Source organism: Lathamus discolor, chromosome 2 (genome assembly GCF_037157495.1).
Source record: "Lathamus discolor isolate bLatDis1 chromosome 2, bLatDis1.hap1, whole genome shotgun sequence".
NCBI classification, from domain to species: Eukaryota; Metazoa; Chordata; class Aves; order Psittaciformes; family Psittacidae; genus Lathamus; species Lathamus discolor.
The window spans coordinates 96968039-96994724 of record NC_088885.1 but is presented as its reverse complement, the minus strand read 5'-3'; the positions used below and the strand labels follow the sequence as shown (position 1 = coordinate 96994724).

Genomic DNA, 26686 nt, shown 5'->3' with positions numbered 1-26686 from the left:
CGTCATGCCCAGTATAGAAAATGGAGAGAGTTACCCGGAAGGCCCAGATCGCTGCTCAGGTCAGGCTGGGTATCTGTCGGTGGGTGGTGAGCAGTTGTATTGTGCATCACTTGTGTTTATTGGGTTTTTTTCTTTCCCCTTTTAGTTTTATATTCTCTCCCCTGGTTATTTCCCTTATCGTTATTGTTATTAGTGTTATATTGTACTTCATTGGACTGTCCTTTTCTGAACCAGTGGGGTTTACATTCTTCCAATTCTCCTCCCCATCCAGCCCAGAGGCGGCTAAATGGGGAGGTGTGAGCAAACAGCTGTGTGGTGATGAGTTACCAGCTCGCCTTAAACCATGAATTCTCCCCATCCTCTACCTGTAGGAGGGAATATGGGGTAAATTAACTTTGGGCTCTTTGTAGATGTAGAATTCAAGTCAGTAACATTGATAATAACTTCAAATGAAAAGCATACATTGAAGTGCTTTGCGCACCTGAAGAAGTCCCTCTGAACAGCTAAGGCTAGAAGTAAACATTAAAAACCCCATATTTGATAGAGGTTATATGGAGTACTACATGATAAACTTCACAAAACTGCATCACTTCCTTTCTTTGTCATGTAAAATAAGCAAAATGCTGCATAAAGAAAATCTATGGCCAATTATGTTCTAGCACTTAGTGTTCTCTTGTATAAAAATGCAAAGAAATAGCTTCTTTGAACGTTGATGTTTTCATTTCAGTAACTAAATCCTGTTTATGTGTTTAGGAAAAAGTCAAATATTGCAGAATAGATGCAGGTAAATTATAGAAGAATTAGACAAATGACAATATTTCACTGAAGAAGAACATACAGTTGCCTGGTTCCAGAAAAGACTTCCTATAACTAGTAAAAAGAACAAGTAAACAAACCCTCCAGTCTATCCTATAAGCAAAACCTTTTTTCCTTTTTTGCGTGTAATTACAGTAGAGTGAAGATGTGCAATTTACTGTTGAAAGAAGCATCTTCCTCTCCCTGTCTCCCTCTCTTGCCCTATGCTGCCCTTCCATTCAGTAGAGTTGCTGCTTCCAGTCTGACAGCATTGATTTTAAATGTCACTGGCACAGTATAACATTGACTTTCCCCAACCAACGGTCCCTAGTTACTATTGCTAAAGCTATCCCGCTTCAAATGTGATGTACACCAGGCTAAATGAAAGAACTGGCAGGCAGAATGTTTGAAATCAAACTAGTTATATTTAAATTGTAGATTAACAATTGGCTGAGAGTCCTCAAACAATGTATATAGATAACCAAGTTATGCTCTGCTGTTAAAATGAATTTGAGATAATAAATACAATCATACAGCTTTTGGCAATATTGTACAAGTTTCTTTCACACAGATAGTAATGACTAACATTGCTTTAGATAAGTGCTTTGAAGGCAACTCCATTTGAGAATGAAGAGAGCAATACAGTCCTGCACCTCATGTCAGTGTAGCGGTCATGTTTACAAACATATCTGATGTCAGGGCACTGGCTCCCAAGTGTTGCAAATAAACAGCATTCCATACTCCAAAGGGTGTCTGTCTCATAATCCCTGAGGCTGTGGCTGGTTGATAACGATAATGATAGGAAAAAAAGAACTGGGTTATAGATTGGCCTTATACTTCAGCAGCTTTGTAGAATAGATTTTAATTGCAGTGAAGCTCAGAAAAAGCACAAAGAATGAAAAACAAACCATTTCCCTTGTCTGGTCAGTTACGGACATGAGCCCCATGATCCTCTGGATAAAGAAACAATTCTTTAAAAGACCTTGAGGAAACTTCAGTTATATTCAGTTATAATATTCTATTTTTTTCTCTATTTATCCAGAACCCATGAATTAACCTTATTCCTTTTTTACTGCTTCATACCTTTGCCTTTCTCGCAATCACATCTTTCCAAAATATGAATATGATACCTCATTCTCTTTTCCTCCTGCTAACCATCTTTAATGTGTCTTTTGCTTTTTTATTCTTACTCCATAAGTGCAGAAAATGCATTGCTTACGTACATCGAACCTTCTTCTTCCAGAAAGCCAGAAATAATCTTTAGTCATTTCAGGAGCTTCTCTTTTCCACTGAGAAGAAACACGATTTACCCAAATTTTATCATTCCTGCCACATTTTGTCACACCCTGGATAAAGCAGGAATTTCTTGCTCCTGCTGTTTCAGTGAGGGCCCTTAAATGAAAAGATTTGTATAGCTAAATCCACGTTTTCCATAGGTCTTTCATTTAGTAATATGAAGCAATACCTTTGTTACTGTTTTCTGATTACAGGAGTTGGTCTAAGATAACAGAAATTATTTTTATCCCGTTGTACATAAAACTAAAGAGAGTGATTAGGTGGTGACTGCTAAGTCAATCTTGAAAATCCAGCAGATTTCCATCTCCCTTTGACATGCGAGTTCCATTTGGGTTAATAATGGCTATTGGCACATTGCAAGACAGAGGGAGAGCCCCATTCCTTCATTTGCATGGCTTGGCTTTTGTCAGAGGGACAACACTATAGACACCCATGTAAATGATAGAACAACACCAACAGACTTTTTGTGGTATAACACAAATTCACACATTTTTCTAAAGCTGAGTGAATACATCCTGTGTTCTTTCTTGTTCACTAAGGGTAGTATGGGGTGTTTGCTAATTGATTCCATATGCTGACTGCTGTAAGTCTAGCAAAGGGACATCATCACCTCCTCCTCCTTCTTTTCCTTCCTGCTTAAGAACAACTTCTGGGATTGTCACTCCTTTTTCAGTTGTCTGGGTAGCACCTTTTGTTGCACTATTCTTGTCTTTCTTTACCTTAGTGATCACTTCTGTGTAAGAGATTTCTTCAGTGAAAGGCTCTGCTGCTGCGAGCTCAGAGGCGATGTGCACACCAGCTTCCTGGATCCCTTCCTGACCTTCGGCTCCTGTTCGTTCTTTACCTTTTTTATGGATCTTGAACGTCTCCTTCGTGGGGGCAGCTTGTGAAATGGTTTTCTTGATCCTTATCCCAGATTGTTTCAGTCTCTCTCCTGACTGCCTTATCCTCTCTCTCCTCTCAGGGGTCACTATTCTAGTTCGAAGCCTGTTTACTTTCTTGCCAAAATTTTGTCTTGTCTTTTGGATACTTTCCCTTGAGAATGCCTTTTTGATATCATCTATGCGCCTCATGCCTGATTTCTTGAACTGGGCAGCTTTGCTTTCTTCAATATAATATTCTTCATCAGAAGACAGATCATCAGGTGGGAAGAAATCATCCTCCAGAGTTTCCCCTACTGTCCTCTCTTTGATAACAGAGAGAGATGAAGGACACTCAGTTTCCTCCTGTGAACAAAAGCACAAAGTCATCTTCCAGCAAGCAATGTTTTGAAAGGATGATGATTCAAGCATTTAGATTTTTGGCTTGTAGTTAATTAATACTAACTGAAATACAATATTGTAACAAAGCAAGGTAGGCTTGTATCATTGTATGTCATCTATACAGAATACAAATGGCAGAAGAAACCTTCACCAAGATCTGTGAAGACATAATATCTCATTAAAGATTTCTTTTCAGTGTGGCTCTACCTGAAACTAATGGATGCCATGGTTCTATGTATACTGGCCTCTAATAGTTTTCAGAACAAATTTGGGGTTTTCTTGTTTGTTTTGTTTTAGTTTTGTTTCACTTTGGTGGTTTTTGATCTTACCTGCTTTGCTGCGATTGGGCCTAGATCCATTATTCGTCACCAAGAGAAGTACACATTCTGTACTCATTAAAGGCTCTTGTGCGTATGTCAGCTGTACACTCTCCAAATCAATGCAATAATACCAGTAGCTTAAGTCCTTTACTGTCACCAAGACAATTACACATTTTTGACTCACTGGAACTTGACATTTCTGTTGCTTCCCGGAAGGGGTTGAACCCCAGCGTATTAGCTTACAAGTGCTGGCTCCACACGGGGACATAGCAAACGAATGTTATTTGGTAGACCCAGTTCCATACAACTCGCTCAGCACCTGCACCACTGCTGAAGTGAACTTCACTTGTTCCATCTGGAAACATGAATGGCTCCAAGCAAGCACCTCTCTCCTGCGGTGAGTTTGGTGGCCTGTATGAGCATGCAGTAGTACATATTTATATTATACATATGTATTAGCTGCATGCTTGGAAGCAGTGACTATCCTAGGTATCTTAGTATTAGGAATTTATGTAGCCTTTCCAAAGAAAGACTTAGAGGCTCAAAGGCTGGGGCACAGAAGATTTCCAAAAGCTGTCCACAGAAAGCAAATAATTTACCAAGAAAAAAGCCTGTGGCAATAGAAGGATTTATCTGAACAGGGACAATCTCCTAAGAGAGCTGATTCCCTGATCTGAATACTGCTGAACATTACAGGTTTGTTGTAGCTTGGCATCAGCAACTCACTTCTACCTAAAAGTACTAGTGTACACAGAGCAGAAAACTCATGGCTCGTAGGAGGTGTGCAAGATGGGCAATGCCAGCCTCTTCTCCCCTACTGTTTATGTGTATGTGCTCTTCTCCCAGGAGGAGCAGCCCTTTGTGGTGCAGAGTAGTACAACAGCTATATAAAACTTCTCTAAGCTGTCTCCCGTTGCTACTTAACTACTTCGGCTGATTCCTGAAGTATGACAGTGTCTGGGCTCTTCCCTAAGTGTTATTATCTTACTAACATTTGTTATGAACCCGTGAAGAATGGGGTCAGGCTTCCTGAATATTTTGCTGTGAACTGATTTCCAGCCAAAAAGAAGTCCGTCATTTTTCACAGTGACTTATTAGCAGCAAGTCATGTTTAATTTTACAGAGTGTTAGCAATACGTAAAATAAAATACATGAAGCTGTTTGGCAGATAAAGCCCGCTTATGAGTCTGTCATCATGTGCTGGCTTCATTAAAAACCCTCTAGAAAAATAGTTATGAATGCTTAGAAAAAAATAGGGACAAATTATGTTACATTGATTACAGCAGAATGTTATTCAACTCATCTGTCAGAATCAGCAGGAACAAAACTACAATGCTTTGCTAATAATCATCTTCATTAACATGTGCAAATTAACATTAATTATATAAAGACTTCTATATATAAACATAATCTCTTCTTTTCTGAAAGTGAACTAAAACACAGCTGGAAAATAAGTCCTCAAAGTTTGTAAATTATAGCCCACTCCTTCAGCTGAAATGGTAACAAAAATGTTTCCAGAATGACTCTTCTGAAATTTCAGTACATCCAGAAATGAGTACAATGTGGTGAATAGGGGGTGTGAAGATTACCTTTTAAAAAGAGAGAAGGCAGAGAGATTATTTTCTCGGCAATATTTCATCTGTCTTCCTCAGGACGAATAACAATATTTTCTGTACTTTTTGTCAATTGCTTGCCAGTTTTTTTTTATTGCACTTAGCTTTATAGTCTATTAGAAGAGAACACTTTAACTTTCATACAGATGTGTTAGAATTAAGACTTATGAACAGTAACATGTGAAATGGTGGTCTTGTGGACAAGACACAGAAACTAGAGCTGCAGACCCTGAGGAACATTCCTCATTCTGCTACAGACTCTGAGAATGATCTTTGCCAAATCTCAGTACTTCTACTTTTCCTTAGTTTCTGCACACATCTTGCAGAATTGGATATAGCAAGACCGAAAATTAGCATGAGTTTCTCGCTCCTCTCAAGATTTCTGGATGGAAGATGTTATCAAAGCGGAAAGCATTAGTGAAACTGGCTAGCATGTTAGGGAGGTTTCATAATGAAAGCACAGTGATTTAGGCTCAGTAGGAAAGCTTTCTCATCTGCTTCCTTTCTCTCTCCTGCCCCTTCCCATTTCTTCTTATCACTAGATATCAGTGGGGTAGAGAGAAGAGAGGAGCTCATCCTTCCTACAGCAGGAACAATAAGTTTTAGCAGCAGGTGGGAAATAGATGGAGTCAAAGCATATAGCTACCAGCTCATTTATGGAATCACTAAAAGCAAAGACCAAACACCGACTGATTTCAGTTCATGGGACAAAGCCCTGATCTGGGTGACAGCTTTCTTCTTGGCTTGAAAGCAGATGGAACTGGAAAAAGCAGGGCTAGGCAGCCTGATCTTAGGGGAGGATGAGAAGCAGTTGAGCAATTGATGATGCTACTTGCAAGCTTTTAGCTAAAAATCGACATTAGCATTTTGCTAGAAAGGACTCCTACGTGTCACCACCACATCATTGGAGGGAAGGGAGGCTCTTTAAGCTGAATTTGTAAGAGCTCAGGTAAAATAAGGACAGGAGACTATTACACAGTAAAAGGTGATAGCAAATAGCTATTTTTAACCTGATTTCTTGAGGAAGGAGGAATGCAGTCATGGTCTATTGGTTAGTACAGAGGACATGTACTCTACTTGCCCTGCCTACTGGGAACACCAAAGAAATGAACAGGTCAGCACCAGAAACCAAGAAACTAATCTGTGGAAGCTGATCATTCCCTTTCGTCAGTCCTTCTAGATGGAGCACTTGGAGAAGGTACACCCTACAGAAGGTGGTCACCCTAGCCCTGGTGTGCTTGTTGGCCACAGTCTCCTGAAAAGTTAGTCCACCACTCAACACTCTAAAAATCAACCTGGACTTTTCAAAGCAAAACATTTTTTCCCCCCTTCTCCAATACAAAAGTAAGGTGATACGTCATTCAGTTAAGTGCTTGATTTGGAAGCCATCATTGGTTTTGTACAGAAAAATGTAGCACATATGCTTACGTTATGTAGCTCCCATATTCTAGTAGAGAGATCCTTACGTGCTCTCTCCACTAGCACATAAACCTTTGGACGTTTTCCACCAATTTGAGAACAGAGCTGAGCTCAGACACAAAGAAATAAGCTCTCTCTGCCTGCTGCGCTGTGAATCATTCTGTCTGTCCTCCTGCCTGATGTCTGTCCCGAGCAAACATGCCATGGCTCAGAAACCTTGCCTGTAGATCTGAACCTGACATTTTTGGTAGGTGATGGGGGTGCTGAGAAGAGAGAGTGTGTGTTTATGAATGGGTGTAAGGGGAAAGAGGGGAGAAAGGAGTTAGATTCAATGGCATGTTGTTGAAGATGGAAATAGTTTGGAAGAATGCACATGTGTAGAAGGAAATGAAGCCTGGAAGGAGAAAGACTTCGTGTTCTGTAGTAGCAGAGGAAGGACTGAAGGCACTGATTGAATGGTAAGGGAAAAGCCTGGAGACATTTGCAGTTCAGCTGGGCAGGTAGAAAAATACAAAGGCCACAAAGCTGCAAGGTTAGTTAGAGCCACTGCTTCAGAAACAGCCTGAACAAACAAAACTTAAAGGTATAACATCGTAACAGAACAATTGCACAATTCAGGAGTGGCTGGTGAAGCCCCTGGCGCAGTAAGAAAGCATTTAAACCTGAACTTCAGCTTTTCCTAGTTTTTGAATATTTAACCTCTCAAAAATGCCTAGCTGAAGAAGTTTGGGTTTTTACAGGCTTGGCTGAATACAAAGTAAGCAGATGATTAAACCTCAGCTTTGGTGAAGGCCAGCACAGTATTGATTTGAACAGATGGCTCCAAGGACGGTGAATATTGAAGCCTCGATGTTTTTAACACTGGGTTCCCAAGAAAGTCTGACTCCATCATTGTTATCTTTACCCTTTGCTCCCATTTCAATTTAATTCACAATTAGAAAATTTTCAATGGGATGTAGTCTGTGTCCTTCACACACTCCTTTTGCTCTGGAAACTCTACATTGGCTGCTCTGCACCCACACACTGACAACTCTGCAGGCACTGCCCGCACCTCCTGATCTCAAGGAAGGGATCACAGCAATAGCATTTTTCTCCCATAGGATGTAACAAGGCATTTATGAAGAAAGGCTGATGCACCTGCTCATGAAACTACACAAAGTGCAAGATGCTGACTCTTTCCCACCTCACAGAAGCCTTAAAAAAAGTAGATAAATAATCTTAGATGTGGCAATGCCCCTGATGAACATTACGAGACTCTCACAGTGGTGATGCTCACATAATTGAAAATTACAGGGGAAAAGAGACTAAAAAAATAAAAGCCTCAAAATGTGCCTGCTTGATAACCCTGCCCGCACAGTCAGGCTCTTCTCGTCTCTGGGCAGGGGAAGAAGGAAAATGGCAGAGCAAATTGTTTAGTGATGTCTCAGGTGTTTTGTTGCAGTGGTGTCCTGGCAAAGATCAGGTCAGCTCTAATAGCTCTTAGGGATGAACTAAGGAGTAAATAAGCCAAAGGGGCTGCTGGAAGAGGAATGCTGTGTCTTCAGCAAGGTCAGTGAGGCTGGGCAAGGGAAAAGGGTTATTGAGAAAATTCCCTCACAGATTTGCTAGCTAAATCTCCACTCTTCATCTTCGTAGGCACAGATGCAATCAGTAATTAATAGCAACATTAGCATTATTTTCATTCAGAAAAGGGGGTTTGCTACTTTAGAGTTTGTGGGATTCACTAGATGAAGCAGTGACATAGCGTCACTGTACAAGAAGTTAGGCTTTAAGTACATTCACACTTTTATCAATAATTTCAGTAATAAATTTATTATAATGCCATTTAAAACAAACAAAAAAAAGTGGGATATGAAGGCATTTTAAGGGATGTGGCCAGTTCAAGAGCTTTACTCCCCTTGTCCTTTCATGATTTTGGCATGCGTATTCTGGGTTTGTATCTCAAAGCCCTGATTGGGCTTCTGGAACCAGCAAGGAGAAAAAAAAGATAGTGCATTGTCTTATGTGTAAATATGTGCTAGAAATACTATAAGCCAGTTTTGCATTCTCTCTTCAAAGACCTTCAAACCATAACTCTAACAAGCATTAATAAAGGCAGGTGTTACCAGCTCTCCACTAGTATCCAATTTCAATTAAAATTGTAGCAGAGCAAATATTAAAATACAGTAAACAGCAACAGAGAAAAACAGAAGGACCAAATAGAGAATTAAATTTTATATATATACATATATATAAATCTTATACATATAAAATTATGTATTGTGTATGTGTATATGTATTAAAAATGAAGCCTCAAAATGCTTCTAAAGAAGCTGCTCACAGCACAAGTAGGTAGTAGAGGGAGATTAGACTTGAAGTCATTGTATTGCACAGGGAAGAGGTCATGGCGAATGATCCTTCGGCCTTGTGCTGTGTGACAGGGAAGGTGCAGGGCATGATTAACATAAGCACAGATGGGACTGGTGATCACCTGACAATTCTGAAGCAGAGCATGAAGTACCAAAATGGTCGAAGGCCACCCAGCGCCTGGTCTAGCGCTGCAGCCGTGTCTATGACAACTGGGGATGCAAATGACTGGCAGCGTACGGGCACGAAGCTGCATCGCCACGATGTTTGAAAGAGTCCTAGAAATTTGCATGTTAAATGAATGATTTTTTATTCAAACTGGCAGCTGAGGTAAATCACTAAAACATCTCCTTGAAATTGCTCTCTAAATCAATACGAAACCGCTGATGAATAACGAATTACAAATCATTCAGTACTTTTACTCATATCCTAACAGTTCCGAGGGAAGCTTTATAAATCTCAAGCGATCCCTTCATTTTTTCTGCAAATATGCCATTTCAAAATCCCTGCTAACAGGCCAAAAAACTGCTTAGATGAGAGAAAAATAGGATTATTTTAAAAGGGCACCTGAGGGATTTTATCAAGCAAAGTAGATAGGGAATAAATACTTCATCACATAAAACTTATGGCCAAGTGCTGTTCTATTTCGAATTATTTTTCCATAATGAAAAAGCATCCTGGCCAGAACAGTCAGCCCCCTTCATTCCTCTTTTCTGAGGCTTAATACACATCCTTTTTCTAAATTTTGTCAGAAATTCATTAATTTAACCAGGAGCATACAATGACTGCAAAGAAGCCCAGCTCATTCTCTCATTAAATGGCTGTAGCAAGCTACAGACAAGCAAGTGGTACCTAGTTATACCTACATCACTTGGAGAAGCCCTTGGCTCCAGGCCACCACATGCTGCATAAAAGGACTGATGCAGCTCCAGGGGAGAGCTAAAGCTTCACACTTTGCTTTGCTATTGTTTTATGGAGCTAGCCTGGCAAATAGCTCTGCAGGTCAGTCTGCAGGTTTGTAGTCAAACTGGTGGCATTTCTCACTTCCACTTCATCTGTAGATACCAAGCCTCTGTTAGTGGAGGACAGAGCAATCACAAGGTGTGATAAGACAAACAAAATATGTTTGGTAATGTTCTGATTTATTCATTCATCACAAAGTGACTGCTCTTGCAAGCTACCTGGAACAGGATAGTGCTCTTAAGTACAAGTGAAACTCAGCCAGCCATCAGGAGCTGCTGAACTCATCTGTCCAAGCAACCATGTCTCCATGAGAACTTGGTTCTGGACACCCTGTCAACTAAGTGGAGACAGCAGGTATTTATAAAGTAGAATCTGTATTCAGAAGTAGAGGTCTACAACAGATCGAGTGAATCAGGCTCCATACATTTCTCTCTGCTAAGCTCTTCTGCTGGCTTGCTGGTCAATCATAAGCAAAGCCCTGAACAACTGCATCCAGTGCATGCGTAAACTGAGATCAGTTGTTTCCACCGCTCAATGTTAATAGGTGGAGAAAAATCAGTGGCAGCCCTGAGAAGATGACAGCCTGCGGCCCAACAACTGCTTGATATTTATTTATTTATTTATATTAATTCCCTTTGTTCTCTTTCCCTGTGAAGGCGTCACCAGAAACACAGATTCGCTGTCGCTGTTTCAAAGTGGTTGGTTTTCCTTTTTCCGAAAAATCACTGTAATTTATGATCTTCTTGGCAGCCTCTAGTACTTCAGCACTGGCTCTGCCACTCCACCAGCGGCTGCCTGCACAGCATGGGGCCAGCTCAGCGCTCTGAACCTCAGGACTGGGCTTGACACTGCAAACAAAGGACCCTTGCTAAGCTCTCTGACATAACCCTTGGGATTCTTTTATTCTCTGTATTCTCAGCGAAGGCAATTACCTGTCCCAGCTGCAAAAATATTTATCGGGTTTATGGCACAACAAAGGCCCTGTGTCACTGGGCTGCTGAGGCCTCTGTGTCTGAGCTAGTCACCCTATGCCATCTTTTTTGCGGTTAAGTTTTCAGTCTTAAACAGCAATTCAGTTTTTCGTCCCTCCCCATGGGTTCTAGCAGAAGGCTTTGTCTCCAGGTCTAAGAATCCATTTCTTCTTTCTGACCTGAGATGACTCATGGGCAGTTTATACCCATTTCATCTTTTTTGTTGATGTTCTTTACTGGACTCCTCATCCATGCCTGAATGGATGTATAAACGACAGCCGCAACCTTTCTTAGCCTCGTGTCTTCCTGGACTGTACCAGCCTAGGTCTAGACCTGCTCTCCTCTCATTTATCAGGGCTTCTCATTCTCTAATCAGCTTGGTGGCTGTTCAGCTTGAGCACAACTGTTGTGGTTTAAACAAAAGCCATCCATAAATGACACAGTCACTCTCTCACTCCCCGCCTTCTTGCCCTCCCCCTGCTCCCAGAGGGACGGAGAGGAGAATCGAAAAGAATGCAACTCCCACGGGTTGAGATAAGACCAGTTTAGTAACTAAGGTATAACACAAATCACTGCTGCTACCACCAATGATAATAATGATAAAGGAAATAACAAGAGGAAAGAATACAACACCTCAGCACCAGCCGACCAGTAACTTGCCCCACTCCCCCCAGCCGAGCACCGACCGATACCTCCTCCAACCCTTGCAGTCCCAGCCCTTCCAGGTCACTCTAAGTTACATCCTGGGCATGACGTGCTGTGGTATGGAATACCTCTTTGGTCAGTTTGGGTCAGGTGTCCTGTGTCTGCTTCCTCCCGGCCCCCCCTCCTCCCTGGCAGAGCATGAGGCTCAGAAAGTCCTTGGCCACACCAAACATTTGAGCAGCAACTGAAAACATCAGTGTTATCAGCACTGTTCCTAGGCCAAAAAATCAAACCACAGCGCTGCACCAGCTACTAAGAAGGAGAAAAATGACTGCTACTGCTGAACCCAGGACAACAACTTACTTCAACATGGGGGATCAGAGCACGACATGGTAGTCCAGGCGGGCTCTGAAGTGTTTTGGGCAAGGACACTAGGCATCTCTGTCACTTCTGGAAATATCAGCCCTGTGCCCTGAAGCTTTTCATGCCCACATTTAACTTTCTTTAAGAGCCACAACATCAAGTGGACTCTCAGTCACCTTGTGAGCAAGTAACACACTATTTTCTGTCCTTGCCAACCCATGGGGCCTCAGAAGACAAACTAACAACTAGGGCTTCTGCTGAAGCTAAAGGAATTGACACTGTACACTTACATTAGCATTACTCTAGCTCCAAAGTTTATTTTGTTTCTTGTCTGTCTGTCTTTCTCTGGACTGACTGTTCCTCGTTTTGAATGTATTTTGTTAGTATCTACATCTTTTCTGTGCCAAGATCTTTAATGAAAATATTACACAGTTGACAAAGATGGTCTTAGAGGGAAGCACTTTTAGAAACCCATCACAAACCTCACTTCCTGTTTCAATACAATCCACTGTCCTCTGTTGTTTTTCCAGATTATCTGTCATGAGATTAAGATAGTAGGTACATAAATATGAGAAAGCGTAAGACCTGTCATGTTTCTGTGAAACGGAAAAATGATCAAATATGAGTTCTCCAGCACAGTCTGCTCTTGGTGAGCTATTTAACTTCACGATACTAACAATTCTGTTCTGCAGAGGCCTTCTGAGCCTGCTATTCTTATGCCCAAATGGTATCAGTTGAATAGCTATGGTTCAGATGGTTTTCTTTGTGTTTTTCTAAATAGACGTGTTGTATTTCCTGCCTTTCATCTCATGGTTACCCTCACAGAATAGCTGTCATTGCAGGTCCATGCAGATGGGCAGTGAGCTTGTGAGCCGGGTCTTTCAGCATCCCCATTTCTTAAGCTCGTGCCACAGTGACTTTTACTGACACTTTGGATCTAAGAGCTTCCACTTCAGATTTACAGTTTATTGTCCCCACCTCGATGTCACTGTTTCTACTGTCCGAGGCATTATGCTGCAGAAGGACAGTGACCAGGAAAAGCCACTTCCACTTTAATTTATTTATGCATAATATGAACAGCATACACAAGGTTGCTTCTGCTAGCTTCTCCCGTGTGTGCAGTGGAGCAATCACAGGGCAGACTAATAGGCTGTAACATGACTGTGTAAGCCAGCCAAGCCATAACCCTGCCTGATTTCAGACATGTCCACTGGGACTGTCCACTAATTTTATATGTCAGACAACAGTGAGGGAAACAAATGCATGTGTCCCTTCATAGGAAGTTGTTACTTGTTAATGGTGCTTTTATAAAGTAATAATAGAAAAGAGAACAGTAACTGTAACAAGGACTTTCTGGTGCCTGTATGATCCCATTCATAGAGAGACTTGCAGAAAATGCAGGAAAGCAAATGAAACAAGTTCTTTCAGGGTTAAAAAAAAGGAAAAATCCCCTTTGATTTCTGAATAATTTAGTCAGAATAAGAAAACTGTTAGATGATCTTTGACTGCAGAGAAATGACAGCTCTCGCAGGTGGTTATTCAGACCAACCCGAAGAGAAGTGAACACTGACCTGTTCCAGTTTATAATGTCTTTTGCATTCCCTGCTGTAGTCGCAGGTCACATAGCACTCCAGGGTCTAAGACCTCACTAGGAAGTCTGAAGTAACCTGGTGTTTTTAATCATGCAGTCAGCCTGGGAAGGAGGGCTGCTGCTACCAGATCTTTTCCTTGACCACAGGGCCTTTGAAAAAAGAATTGACCTTCCCTAATCATTATGCTCAAGGATGGTCACTTTGTCTGTTTTTAATGCGAGGATATTGCTAATTCTTTTCATCATTGCTGAGGTCTCTTGGGACAATCTCCTCCAGCCAGTGATTCTTTTCAACCTGCCTTCTCTTTTTATCAATGATAAGATCAAAGCTATCCACTTGAAAGGAAATCTTTAGGATTTAATTGATGTTTCCTTTTTCCTGATATGCTGATGTTTTGGCAAAAGTTAAAACTAAACCCAGTGTGCGCTCACCCATGTAGGCACTCAACACCAGCTACACATAGGTCATTGGCTCCATCACAATGTCCCAAATGATCCATTAGAAAAAAATGTCACTACAGATGAGCTTTCACTCACAACCATGGAGTAAACAACTTGATTATAGCCGTTTGTAAAATACAGTGAAGGGAGTATGCTGATTGTGTAGCTATTAACAGACTCCTTGCAACCAAGCTTCAGTCATTCAGGTCTTGGCACTCCAGTCTACACTGGTGTAAATCAACAGCATGAAAGTCACTGCACTTGTGTGTGAGAGACTTTCACAACTGTACCTGTGCCTTAAAGCTTCGGTGCACTCTTGACTCCCTAGCATGCTCCAGAGCATGCTTCCAGTCTTTTTGTGGAGCAATGCAGTTATCCTACTCCAGAAAAGTGCTAAATGACAGATCCTAGGGGGATCAGCATACCTGCTCCTCCACCGTGCAAGAAGAAAAAGGTTCTTCAATCTGCCTTTATAAAGGGATGGAAGTCACCCGTATTCTCACTGGCAGTTCTCAACTACCATAGGAAGAGGAAGCTAGAAAGACAGCAATCAAAAATGCTGTTTTCCTTCCTAGAAGTATTAAACATACAGAACGGGGTGCATGTCATTCTTGTCTGGCAAAACCAGTAGAGAGTTCAGAAACTCCAGCTGAAGTGATTTTCAGAGAAAGTGCGCACCCTTTGCATGAAACATCTGAAAAGACCAAGAGCTGTTCTTTATAGCTCCAGGTAATTCCATTTTCACCGTATTTTACTGCATTTTTAAATAGGCAACTACTCATGTCTTGCTAGGAGAAAAATGTACATTATGTAATGAACACTGTTTCAAGAGCAAACATTTTCAAAGCTTCAACTATTTTCTACTGCAATCTAACGGTAAAGGCCCATCAATGAAATGGCATTGTTCCATTAACCAGGGGAGTCAGAGATATTCATTTTCTTTTGCTGGGAAATTGCTTGCATGTGAGTGTGCCTATTTTCTATTCCATCACGATGTTGCAGCTTGCAATAATTGTTACAATAGGCCAAATTATGCCCAGGCTTTCTCCTGAACATCCACAGTATGTCATTCAGTCAGAAAATCCAGGAGGCACAATCTGGCTGCATATCAACCACGACAGGTACGAACATGACATTAAAGAGGTAACATTTCCTACCTTCAGCTTCTACTTTTTTCTTGTTTTAGCTATTTTTTCCCAGTTGTAGGAAATGAAGTAGTTTGGAAAGCTAGATTATGCAGAAGAATTTGTCAGCTGTATACAGTGGTGAGTATATTCAGTGAAACACATGGCTCCATTCATCACAAGCAACATTATTTATGTACAAACAAACAGATGCAAGACCAGGGTGTAAGGCTGGGCGATGGGGACACGTTTTGTTACTCACGAGGGATGGTATTTTCAAGGACACGTAACGATGAATATGACTCATTTGAAAAGAGCTTTGGGGACTCGGTGGTATGAGGGAGCAAAAGATTAAGGACCCTTGCTTTATACTGACTTGGGGCACTGCGAAGTTCCAGCAAATGCAGGATCAGGCAACTAAACAAACAGGTTTCACAGCTCTCACTAGCAACTGACAGAACCCATGAACTGCCTGCGCTGTCTGTTCTTACTCATGTAAGCGAGATCATGCTGTTTCATGAAACTTCTCTTCAAACACATTTATAAGAATAAGGAACATCCTAGAATGAAGTCAGCGAAAGAAAAAGTATGATTTGCTTGCCCAATATGATTGGAAGAACAGTGCTGTGTTAAACCATTTCCAAAGTAGAGCATGCAAGGGACTATCTGCTGGCATGAAGGTTTTTTGAGTCTGAGCTTTAGTTTGTGCATATAGATTGTGCATATAGACTGAGACAATGAAAAAGCCCCAATCTGTCAGCACTTTGAAAGCCTGAGCAATGCTGCAAGGTAAACAAGCCTTATGTTTTGAAGTGAGTGTCAGAAGAAGTCTGCGTTTCAGGGAGCCCAAAAACACTTCTGCTATTTGGACTTCGACCTAATATGGTGAAAAAACAACACCGATGAATGTCAGGCATGGTTTGTATGACAAGATTTATAGAGCCTGCCTCATATTACCCTTCGGAGAGGCAACAAATAGTCCTTGCTGATCTGCAGTTAATCTTACACGACTGGCTCAGTAACCCACCAACACTAATAATAGACCGTGTGTGCTGCCGTCAGTAGGCTCATGCTAAGAGACACCGAGGAGCACAACTCAATGTTAAAGAAAGCATAAAATAACTCTCATGTTGGACAGCCTGTGTCATTTGGCTCATTAATCAGTGCCCTACCATCAGCCACCAAGGAGGCGGCACAAAGACAGTGCTACAAGAAATTAGGTTTGCTTTTACCTGGTAGATTACGACCCGGAATTTGTTTTTTTTCAGCATCTCCTCTTGTTTCGCTTCCACCTTCCGCACGTTGGTGCTCTGCCTCTCCACGCGTGCCCGCACCTCCTTCATGACGGAGCTGACTTTGCGGGTTTTCTCCAGTAACTTGTTCACCGTGTAGCCCGTGTTGCCGTGAGCCTGGGCAAGCTTTAAGATGTCAATCTGTATGGTCTTGATGGTGTTTTCCATCTCCCTGTGCCTCTCCTCTATCCTTTTCTGGCTCGCCTGCACGCTGTCCACAATGTTGGCCACTTTGTCCAGGACCGTCACAATCGTGTAAGCTGCATCTTGTTCTCCTTCCTCCTCAGTGACACTGGAGAGGCGATTTTGGTGGGTTTTGTCAGGCTCGGAGGTGATTTCGCGGCGATCCATTTTGCCTGCCTTCAGCCAGGTCGGCGGGAGGCAAAGTTTGGGTGATCCTGCCAGAACGGTTCTGGCACTGCTGCAGGGAGCCAGGGTGACAGCTGGCTCTGGCGATGCTCAAAGTAGGGCGTGAAACGCCGCTCCTGGAGCTTGGTCAAATACTTCTGACTACAAAATATCCACACATGATTGTTCAGATACTTTCAGCAACATGAAACCCCTAAAATTAGGAAGCAGTGTCTGGAAAGGAACATATGTTTAAAGGGTCACGCTTCTGTACTGATGAAGTTATTAGCGTTAATCCAGGAAAGTTAAGTAACTTAGTAATTAAGCAGGGAAGCAAACTTGCATATTTTTAGCGATCTACTTCTGCTTTCGTGTTACTGGAGTGCTTTCCTCTGAGAGAACTCAAAGAGGGGTCAGAAAAATGAACACCGTTGTTTTTCCCAGCAAAACAACTTCAGGTCTTCAGCTTGCTGCAATTGCCACACGGGGGTTAACAAATAAACACACTAAACCAGAGGCAACATAGTGAAAACGTTGTATTGTGTGACATGCTTTTCCAGTTCAAAATGTTGAAAGCATTTCTTTTTTCTTTTTTTCTTTTTTAATTGAACAAATTATTAAATCCTACATGCAAAGTTTTGAAAGCCTAAACTACATGTTAAAACAGCTGAACACATCCTATTCACACTTTAGCTCGGGATCTTTCAAACGACAACTAACAGTCTATTAATATAACTATGACCAGCAGACTAATTTGGATGGACTTCTTTAGCTCTTGAAAATACTCTATACAAGAGCACTAGTAATTCATTCACTTTTATTATTTTTTTTTTGTATTTTAATCACAAACACTATACAATCAGTATTGTAGGTGTTAAAACATGTATTTGCTTTAAAAAAGTTTAAGAAGTATTAAAACAGCTTTAACAGTGATAAAGTAGGCTTTATTCCAATGATTTGTGTTCAATTATTCAACACCAATTTTTACAATACCTACATCTACTCAGACCTACTTCTTTTGGACCTGTGCCATCTGCTCTACCAGGTAACTTCCCAAATTATGAAATTTATAGTTTTCCTCTTTAAAAATAAACTGTTGGAATTCAGTATGAAGATGGCAGTGCTTAGACCCAGCCCACACGTCTTATAAATATGTTACAACTACACACAGCACACAGCTTCACAGTTCATGCGATAGGCAGTGTCTAAAAAATCAGTTACTAACTTCCAAAAACATTTAAATATCTACGGTATTTAAACACAGTGTTTTCTAGTTTCTCATAAGAAAAGTAAGCTGTAAACATTTTTACCTTTAGTTCATGCCTTGTTTGCTAGGTAACGTGGATTTTTTTTGTTGGTTTATTGTTTGTTGCTTGTTTGTTTGTTTGTTTTTAAATCTACAACCATTGATGGAATAAATCTGTGTTCCCAAAAATATTACATTCCATGGGTAAAGCACAAGTCTATTATATAACCATGTGATACAGATACAGAAAATGGACTACTGTATTCAAAAACATAAAAGGAAAGATACTAAAACAGTCCATAGCTGTTAGAGCTGATGCTTTCAGAATACAGACCAACATTGTTACACTAAAAATGTTCAAAAATAAGGCCTCTGAAATAAATATTTCCATTCTTTAAAAAAAGATATAATAAAAATGTACATCACATGGTCAATGTAGGTATAAAAATCACTAAGTTAAACCATTCTGGATGATGTATCTGAAGTAAAATGGCCTAGGTTTTGCTTCTGCCGACGTCCTCTATTGTTTTTGGGGCATTTTCTGTTAAAAAAAAAGTAGAGAAAGAAAAAGTAGAGCTGGTTTTATATATGCCACATAAAATTAAACCTAGAAATAACACGTTGACTTAAATTTCTGTACAGCACAATAGCAAGTAGTCTCTGAGCTGTGCTTGTGGAAGGGATGCTCCTGCTGTTCAACACTGGACTGTCAACTGGGGACTCCCGTGGGACCCCAGATCACTCAGAAGGGAGTTCTGCTTGAACTTAAGACTGAAACCAGCAAGGTGCTATGTCCTTCAGCCTTGACCCAGCAAAACACATGCCATGGTGAATAATTACCCTGCCTTTACTTCATACATATTTCATACTTAAAATCCAGCTGACGGCAAGACTGGATCAAACAGCCTTTTGAAGTGCTGGACCTCCAGGTGTCCAGCTGCTCATGGCAGCCCCTGAGGCAGAGCCCACCAAGGACTCTCTGTAAGGTGACTCAGGTGATCCCTTTCTTGGGGACTGACACACAGCTGAGGAAGGATTCACAAAAGCCAGCAATTCTGAGTGGGACGGGACTTACCTAACCCATAAGGCAACAGGCAATGCTCAATGGAGCAGTCTTACTGCAGTGAAGCAAGACAGACTGTCCTTGAGAGACCGTGAGCTGGGGAACAGTTGTAGGGAGGCTGAAAGAGGAGGGATGCTGAACCACAGCCTTCTCACCAGTGCTTTGGCCAGTGGGGTGGTGAGTAAAAAAGGGATGACATCAACTTCATGAGCCAAGTAACTCTTTTATATGTGCAGGAGTTGTCAAAGTATGTGTATATCCACGTGTATCATGGATGCCAAGCACAGGACTTTAATGCTTCATGCACCTATAAGGTAACTAAAGTCAACCTTAATTTATGCCAGAGACCTCAGACCTCATTGGGTTCAACTCCTTAATGAGCAAACTGAATCCCTTGTCATCAAAAGGAATCCATGGCTCTCAGCTCAGTTTTCATACAGGGTGACACTCTGAGACAACCCAGAAACTTGAACTCTGTGCTTGTGTGTCTTCAAGTTGTATAAAATAGGTTCCCATGGAGGGTGACTAATAACAGGACTAGATGCACATTAATTTTCAGAAAGCATATATAGTGTGAGGGATACTCCTCCCTCCGTGTAACACCATTTACAGTGGTACTGCAAAGAACAGCATCTTGTCAACCTCTCTGGTTTCACTGGGCGGGAGTAGGGATTATAGCTTCTATGAGATACCAGCAATGCTTGAGTAAGTTCAGTGAAGGTCTAGCGCAGTAGCTGACCTTTTGGATGTGTTTCAAGGCTGATCTCTTCTGCTGGGTATTTGATCTGGGGATTCAGAGCAGTTACTGGTGGTTTGTGAGTTTAAACAAATGTGTCTTTTGTGACCAAAAAAGCAAAGGCAATAGGATGTTGCATAATCCGACAGCTTCAGTCACTAGGTACTTTTTATGTGGATATTTTGGGATAAAGCACATAAAATTATGGGTGTTAAACATTTCAATACAAAATAAGTATATCCATACAATGTGTAATTTTTCACTGTTTTTGTCTTTACCTACCTTGTTATGCACATGACAATTGCAACTATAATGGCAATCTGTACAGCTCCAATTATTGCTGCAATAAGGACATGCGTAAGCTTTTGTCTGCTTGGGACAACATAAAGAATACTAAAGTCTGTCTTTTCACAGTGCTGTCCAGTATATCCTGATTCACACCTGAAAAAGAAAAGGGATATTTTAGGGAATCTGTAATTTGAAAACAGCCCAGTCATTCTGCAGATGGAATAAGGAGTTCAAGGTGACGCCAGCTGAGAAAGAGTTGGTGAGAAGGTGGAGGTGTGGAGATGTGCTCTGCTTTCATGGATTCAGTTACTGGCATCCCTCTGAGAACACACCAGCATGGTGAATGTCCTCATGTGGCAAAAGAAACTTGTGGGATCATTATTAAATTGGGGCGGTATTTAGGAAGAATAAAGCAACTAGGTGAAATAAGTAGAGGAGGTTAAATGAAGCATGCTTAAAGAAGCATGCTCAGGAAACACGTGAGCATGCTCATTCAGCTGCAATGCCAGTATGAGAGAGACATGACAAAGAGGAAGAGAAGTCTTGAAAAATGTGGGAAAAGGAAGATCTCTTTTCCAGCTGCAGTCTACAGAAGTGGAATCCTGCAAAACCTATCAGACAAGACCAGCATCAAACTCCCTCCTGCCTTGTCACTGAAGTAAAATTTACTGGAGGCTGGGTTAGAAAACACAGGGGCCCACAGTGTTAAAGTGGGAGTTCATGGAAGAATCCATAAGAATTGGCTAGGGATGGGGGAGAAATGGCTGGAGATGGAAGAGAAGCAGCTGCTCTAAATGATAGCTTGCCTGAGCAAAGCAGCAGTTAGCTCAGTGAGAAACACAGCAGAGGCTGCTCCTGATCAGCAGCATAAGTTCAGGGAATGCCAGATGTGCCAGCAGTGAAGGTGGCAGAGAAAATATGCTCTGGAACAATTCATGTTGGAAGGCAAGAGAGGCTGAAGCACAACACAGAAAGGCAAGAGCCACCCAAGACACTGAGCTGAAGTCTACGGAATGTAAGTCCACCACCTACATCCCTGAGCAAGTTCCTTGTACAGCTGTCCTTTAAACTCACTGATGCAAATGCATCATCCACGGCAACTGGATTACATACAATTAGCCTTCAGCTGTATGGTAGAAAGATGGAGAAGAAATGTTCACACACAGGCGGAGAAACAACCCTTTTGTAAACTGGATCAGACAGAGCTGAATGCAACACAAAATCAGTCTCATCCATCAAAACGTTTTGTGCTAGGATAGGAATTAATTCTGTTTGGAGGAACAAAATAAGTACTCCACAGCCATTCCTACAATTGCTAATGCAACTCCTAATCCCCCTTTGCATGCAGGGACAACAATTGGGGTTTACATGTTCATAATCTTGTGACTCTACTTTCTCCAGCCATCAGCTGCTGTGTAAGGAGTTTTGGTTCAGGCACAAAACAAGTTCCTGTAAGAGCAGAGTTATTAAAGAAAATACTGTGTACTGCATGTAAGCTCAGTAATGATTAGGAAGAAAATCAAGAGAAATGTGTATTAGCATACATGAAGGAAGAGGATGGGGAATACTTCGGTAATAATGCAAAAAGAAACAATTTAAGGAAGAAAACTTCTTTCTAGTGGAGAGGACTGGATTTTCATTGTTACTTTGCTTTTGTTTTCATTAAAGAAGGTAACAAAGTGTGATTAATGTGAGAATTGCTTTAAAGAAGAAAGCAAAGCAAAGCAGAGGGGGCACAAATAATTCAAAGATGTTTTCTCAGAAACACTGAAGGCACAGGAAATTGTTTCTGAGGAATATTGAATGGAGATTCAGGAGTATTGAATTCCTGTAAAGAAGAAGTGCTCGTGTTAAGAACTATATTGGCGATGGGATGAAGTTTAAGCTTCACTTAAACTAGTGGACACTAGCTTAAGCTACCTTAAACTGGTAGAACAGATTAAAAAGCATTCTGCTGCATTAACATATAGCAAGATAATATAGCATTAATACAATAGCAGGATAAATAGAGGTCAGCATGGGCTTATCAAAATATGCTGATAAGTCAACTGAGTCATCGTAAAGAAGTTCTCTGCAAAGGATTGACATGTGCCTCATTGATGGAGCCTGTCATAAGGAAGGGGAAGAACTACAGGGCTGCAGCAGATACACCAGATCATAGATGTGCAAAGGCTGCTAAACTAAATATTATGCAACAGCCTACTCCAAAACCTTCCTTCCACCTGCCTGCTGCAAGTCCTGGAGGGCTGCTGTACAATGAGCAGGGAGATTCATTGCCCTCAGTGAAAGCCAATTTGTCCTGCACAGGTATTTGCTGCATTTTTTAGATCATCTGAAACCTCACATAGATCACTACCAGGAAATGAGGGCCAAATTAAACAATGTACATGCTAAATGTGTATGAGAACACAAAGCATTTGAAAATAACAATCTGCCCTCAGCACTCATCATGATACGTTCCTTGTCAGAGAAGGAGAGAATTTTTTCTTTGGTAGAAGTACCTGATTACTACAGCAGATTGCTGTTTGATATAAATAGTTTCTTTCCTTATTAACTCTGCTCTAGTAGGAAACATGGATAAAATATGATACCATCAGTATTTAAATAGCCAAGAAAAATCCAAAGGAGATCTGATACTTAGGGTTAAGAACTGACAATCAGAAATTCTTGACTGGAACCATGTGAAGGTTTTTGTGCAAGGTCCAGTGCTGAGACAGTGTTGAGGCTGTTCAAATAAATAACTGAAGGTAGTAATTAGTAATAGTAATTGTAGCATATAAAGGGACAGTACATTAACTAAATTCATTGAAACATTGCCTATCAGTAACTATTAGAGTAATAATATTTGCATGATAGAACAGTAATTGAATCATTAATGAATAAATTTCTACGTGATTAGTTCCTTACAGAAAAACAAAAGTTCAAGAAATATAAAAAAAAAAAAATAAAAATCAGCCAGGAACTTTTTCCTTTAAATACCTCTATTTTGAATACTTTGGGGACAAACCCATCAGAAACTGTGTTACATACAGCTCTAGATTAAAAGAACACTGTATTCAAATAGTGTTGCATAATGCCCATCAAGATGATGTGGGGGATGCACCCAGTTTCCCAAAAGAAGCAAAGCCATTTTGAGCTCTCTTGGTTCTGTCCAAAGAAAAGGGAAAAACAAGTAAATCCTACTGGAAAGGTGAAAATAAACACGAAAGGGTCTTGGATGGCAAAAGGAATGATATAAGCTTCCACATGCTGAAGTTGACAACCATATTGGCTTTGCCTTTTGGGCTTCCTGATCTCTGATCAGTCTGGAAACCCTTAAATCTTGGCAGTGCAACTCCTCCTTAATATCCGTGATCAATAAAGATCAAGGGACAAAATCTGATAGTATCTAATGGATTTACAGCTGAATTTTCCAAAGCAAATGGAAGCAAAGAGTTATAGCGTCTTTGACCACATTAATCTGAAAGTACAAGCTTGCAAGACAGAAGTTCAGGAGTGAAAGCTCCTAATAAGTAGGGCACTACATATCATGAAGAAAAAGTGGCCATTTTCTGTAAAAAAAACTTTTTCAATTAATTTCATTTTTTGAGGCAAACAAAGTTGCAGAATTCAGTTGGTGAAACGTAAAGAAAAATATTATCTGGGGGAAATAAACTGGAACATTCAGATAAACTAGGAAACACTGAGTGGCTTTATGCTGAGAGTACTGAGCTGCTAGATTACACTGTAGACAAACAGTGTGGGCTAAGAAACATGTTGCAATATTATACTCTCTAGATGAAGCCTATTACTGTGAAAAGGACAATAAATGTTAAAAATAAGAGATTGATACTCTAGAGAGAGTTTATGACAGGAGCAATAAAATGCACAGATAGTATAAAAACAGACTGAGAGGTCTATGGGGAAAGCAGTCATACAGAGAAACCATGCAAGGCAAAGGCATTCTTTTTGTGGGTTTTTCTCTCTCTACCTAGGATTTAGCAGCTGAAAATAAGAGGACAACACTAAGGCCACACTCTTCAGGGATATTAAGCTTCTGAACTACCTGACTGACCAAGTGTCTCCTCTGGGCACTATCATCCACATGTCAAGAGCAGCTGGGTGCTACCCACAGCATAGGGATACAGCCCTTGTGCCACTGCTTAGATAAGTGCAAATTGGTACATGCTGTAATTATGGCTAGAGAGCATTTTGATTAAGCTTTACAGCAATTTCAAGCACACTTTGGAGGCATGCAGAACTTACCGGCAGGAAGCCTTCTGAGTGGAATAAATGAATTCACATTTTCCATGTATACAGTAGCCATTGAAGCTTTCTGAACAAGGTATGTGGTTTCCAATGTAAATGTCTTCTCTTTGATCGCTGGCATCTTGAAAAGAAATGTACATAAATGATTATAAGTGGCTGTATGATATTCATTAAAAAAACTCAGCCAAGAAAAGCATATCCTTAAAAACTTGTAGCAAATAGAGGAACACAGAATAATAAAGCAAAAGCTTAAGGGTGAAGTTTCAGAGGCACCTAGAGATTTGCTAGAATGTACTGCACTGAAAAATGATCCTCAGAGACATCTAAATATGCTTCTTATGTCAGGTTTCTTGAAAGGAGGAAAGTATTCATGACAGAATCAAACCAATGCAGGAAGATCAGCAGAAGCTTTATCAGTGGCACTGGGACAAAGAACTAATACAGAGCTCTCTCTCCCATGCCTAAACAGAGGAAAGAAACCGTGAAGGGTTAGAAAGAATCTGAACCACATTTTATTATTACTGGGCAGAAAACAACTCAATAAAACCCAGATCTGACTGGTACCACTGGTTGCTATAGCTGAAATCAAACACACTACACCACCGGTCTTCCTCAAAGAAATGGTTTTATGGAGAGGGAACTCAGCACAGCTCAGCACAGGAAGGCAGTCCCTTCTGTTCCAACATCTTTCATGCTTCTGTCTTGTTACTAAAACTATCTAAAGCTGCATATATTTTCAACCGTTCTTTCCCCAAATGTTTTCTATAAAAACAGTCCTAAACACTTGGTAATTCATAAAGAATTTCTCTATAGAGCAGGGATCTAAAGATGTGAGTGTAATTGTGGAATATGTTCATTTCCATAGCAATAGACTGTAGCATCACAAGTACAAGATTATAAGGAACTGCAGGTGCCAAGCAAAAGGGGACTTTGAAGAAGAAATCTTATACAATTGCAGATACTTGAAATAACACCAGCAAGAAAGAGCTGCTGGTTTAGGTCTGCCCCAAACATCTTCTGGAATGCTTGCTAATTTGTTCTAGGAGAAAAAGAAAATCTATCAGAGGTTTTAGATATAAGGAAGACTGTTGGTTCAGGCTGTGCTTCAAAGATACAGAAGACTTGATAAAAGGGAAGAACATCGCCTAACATTGACAAGATGTCCACCACTGCCCTGATGCAATAGACTATGTTGTGGCATGTCTAAGAGGAGAAAAGTGGGGATGTCTCATCCCAAAACTGTTGCCTCCCTCCTCCAAGCAGTAATTACTGTCACATTTGGTCCCGATCCAAGGCTAATAACAAGCTACATACAATTATAGATCATAGAATGGTTTGGGTTGGAAAGCCCTTAAGATCATCCAGTTCCACCCCGCCTACCACGGGCAGGGGTGCCTTGCACTAGACCATGTTACCCAAGGCTCTGCCCAGCTTAGCCTTAGTCTGTTCATATAGCTGTGCCATGCACATTGCACTAATACAGAATGTGAGGCCCAGTGAAAGATGCATGCTTTAACAGGTGGGATGGCCACAGCCACCCAAGTCAGAGGCAAAACTTGTTAAATGCAGGAGATGATTCCTAGTGTAAAACAGACATTTACCCACCTAATGATGGGAATCCACTTTTAATCTGAGAGGCCTGCAAGACTGCTTCAGAGCTTCAAAGTGGAAGGTTTAACTGGTATAGGAGCCTTGAAAGAGTGACCAGATATATTAGTTCAGATGCTTCAACAGAAGAAGGAAGAGGCATGCGCAACACCTGAAACCCCGATTTGGTACAACAAAATCGGAAAGCCAGCTGAATCCAGGAAAAGAGACCTTGCTGATGTAACTTTAGTAAGCCACTTGCACTGCAGGAGAAGGAGACTGTCACGACTGTGGTTCTAGAGACTAGGAGGTGTTAAGCATTCATAGAACAGGGTTTAACAAGAGTAACCCAAAGGAATTTAAAGCAGCAGCAAACAGAAGTGTGGACTATTCTCTTGTACTGGAAGAAAAAGTCACTCAAAGCCGGCTTTCACTATCTCGAGAGACACAACTACTGCATTGAAAAATTTCAAAACACGATTTCTGCACAAGGCATATTCCCTCTGTGCACATCATTTGCCAAACTTGAGACCACACAAGCTGTACACATTAATAATAATAATTATATACAAAGTTTTTTTCCACTAACTAGATTTCAAGAGCAATTTATATGCAATGAATAAAAGGCTGTAACTTCTTCTGAATAGGAACCAAAAGTGGTGTTTCATTACATCACATAATAAGATGTATACTGCATTTGGCGCCTTTTATGCCTTCATAATGTAAGTG

General features: G+C 40.9%; 2 protein-coding genes across 2 annotated transcripts in view; both read right to left on the bottom strand.

The window, feature by feature from the left end:
• Window positions 1–1200: 1200 nt before the first annotated feature.
• On the bottom strand, window positions 1201–16995 carry CAVIN4 (caveolae associated protein 4). Its single transcript, XM_065669326.1, has 2 exons — window positions 16382–16995; window positions 1201–3317 (listed from the first exon to the last, which is right to left on the bottom strand). The coding sequence occupies exons 1-2, from the start codon at window positions 16790–16792 to the stop codon at window positions 2649–2651; spliced, it is 1080 nt and encodes a 359-aa protein (XP_065525398.1). The 5' UTR covers window positions 16793–16995; the 3' UTR covers window positions 1201–2648.
• Window positions 16996–17604: 609 nt separating this feature from the next.
• TMEFF1 (transmembrane protein with EGF like and two follistatin like domains 1) overlaps window positions 17605–26686 on the bottom strand; it is a 119669-nt gene continuing 110587 nt past the window's right edge. The window contains exons 8-10 of the mRNA XM_065669325.1: window positions 24368–24491; window positions 20117–20275; window positions 17605–18576 (exon numbers count right to left, since the gene is read on the bottom strand). Coding sequence (XP_065525397.1) covers window positions 18492–18576; window positions 20117–20275; window positions 24368–24491 — 368 coding nt within the window. The 3' untranslated portion in view covers window positions 17605–18491. The remainder of the gene's footprint in view (window positions 18577–20116; window positions 20276–24367; window positions 24492–26686) is intronic.

Excerpts from the sequence above, each read along its gene's own strand:
- CAVIN4 (XM_065669326.1), bottom strand. The coding sequence starts at position 16,792 with ATGGATCGCCGCGAAATCACCTCCGAGCCTGACAAAACCCACCAAAAT. Across the intron at positions 3,318-16,381 it reads TCCGGGTCGTAATCTACCAG|GAGGAAACTGAGTGTCCTTC; the intron begins GTAAAAGCAAAC and ends TTTTGTTCACAG.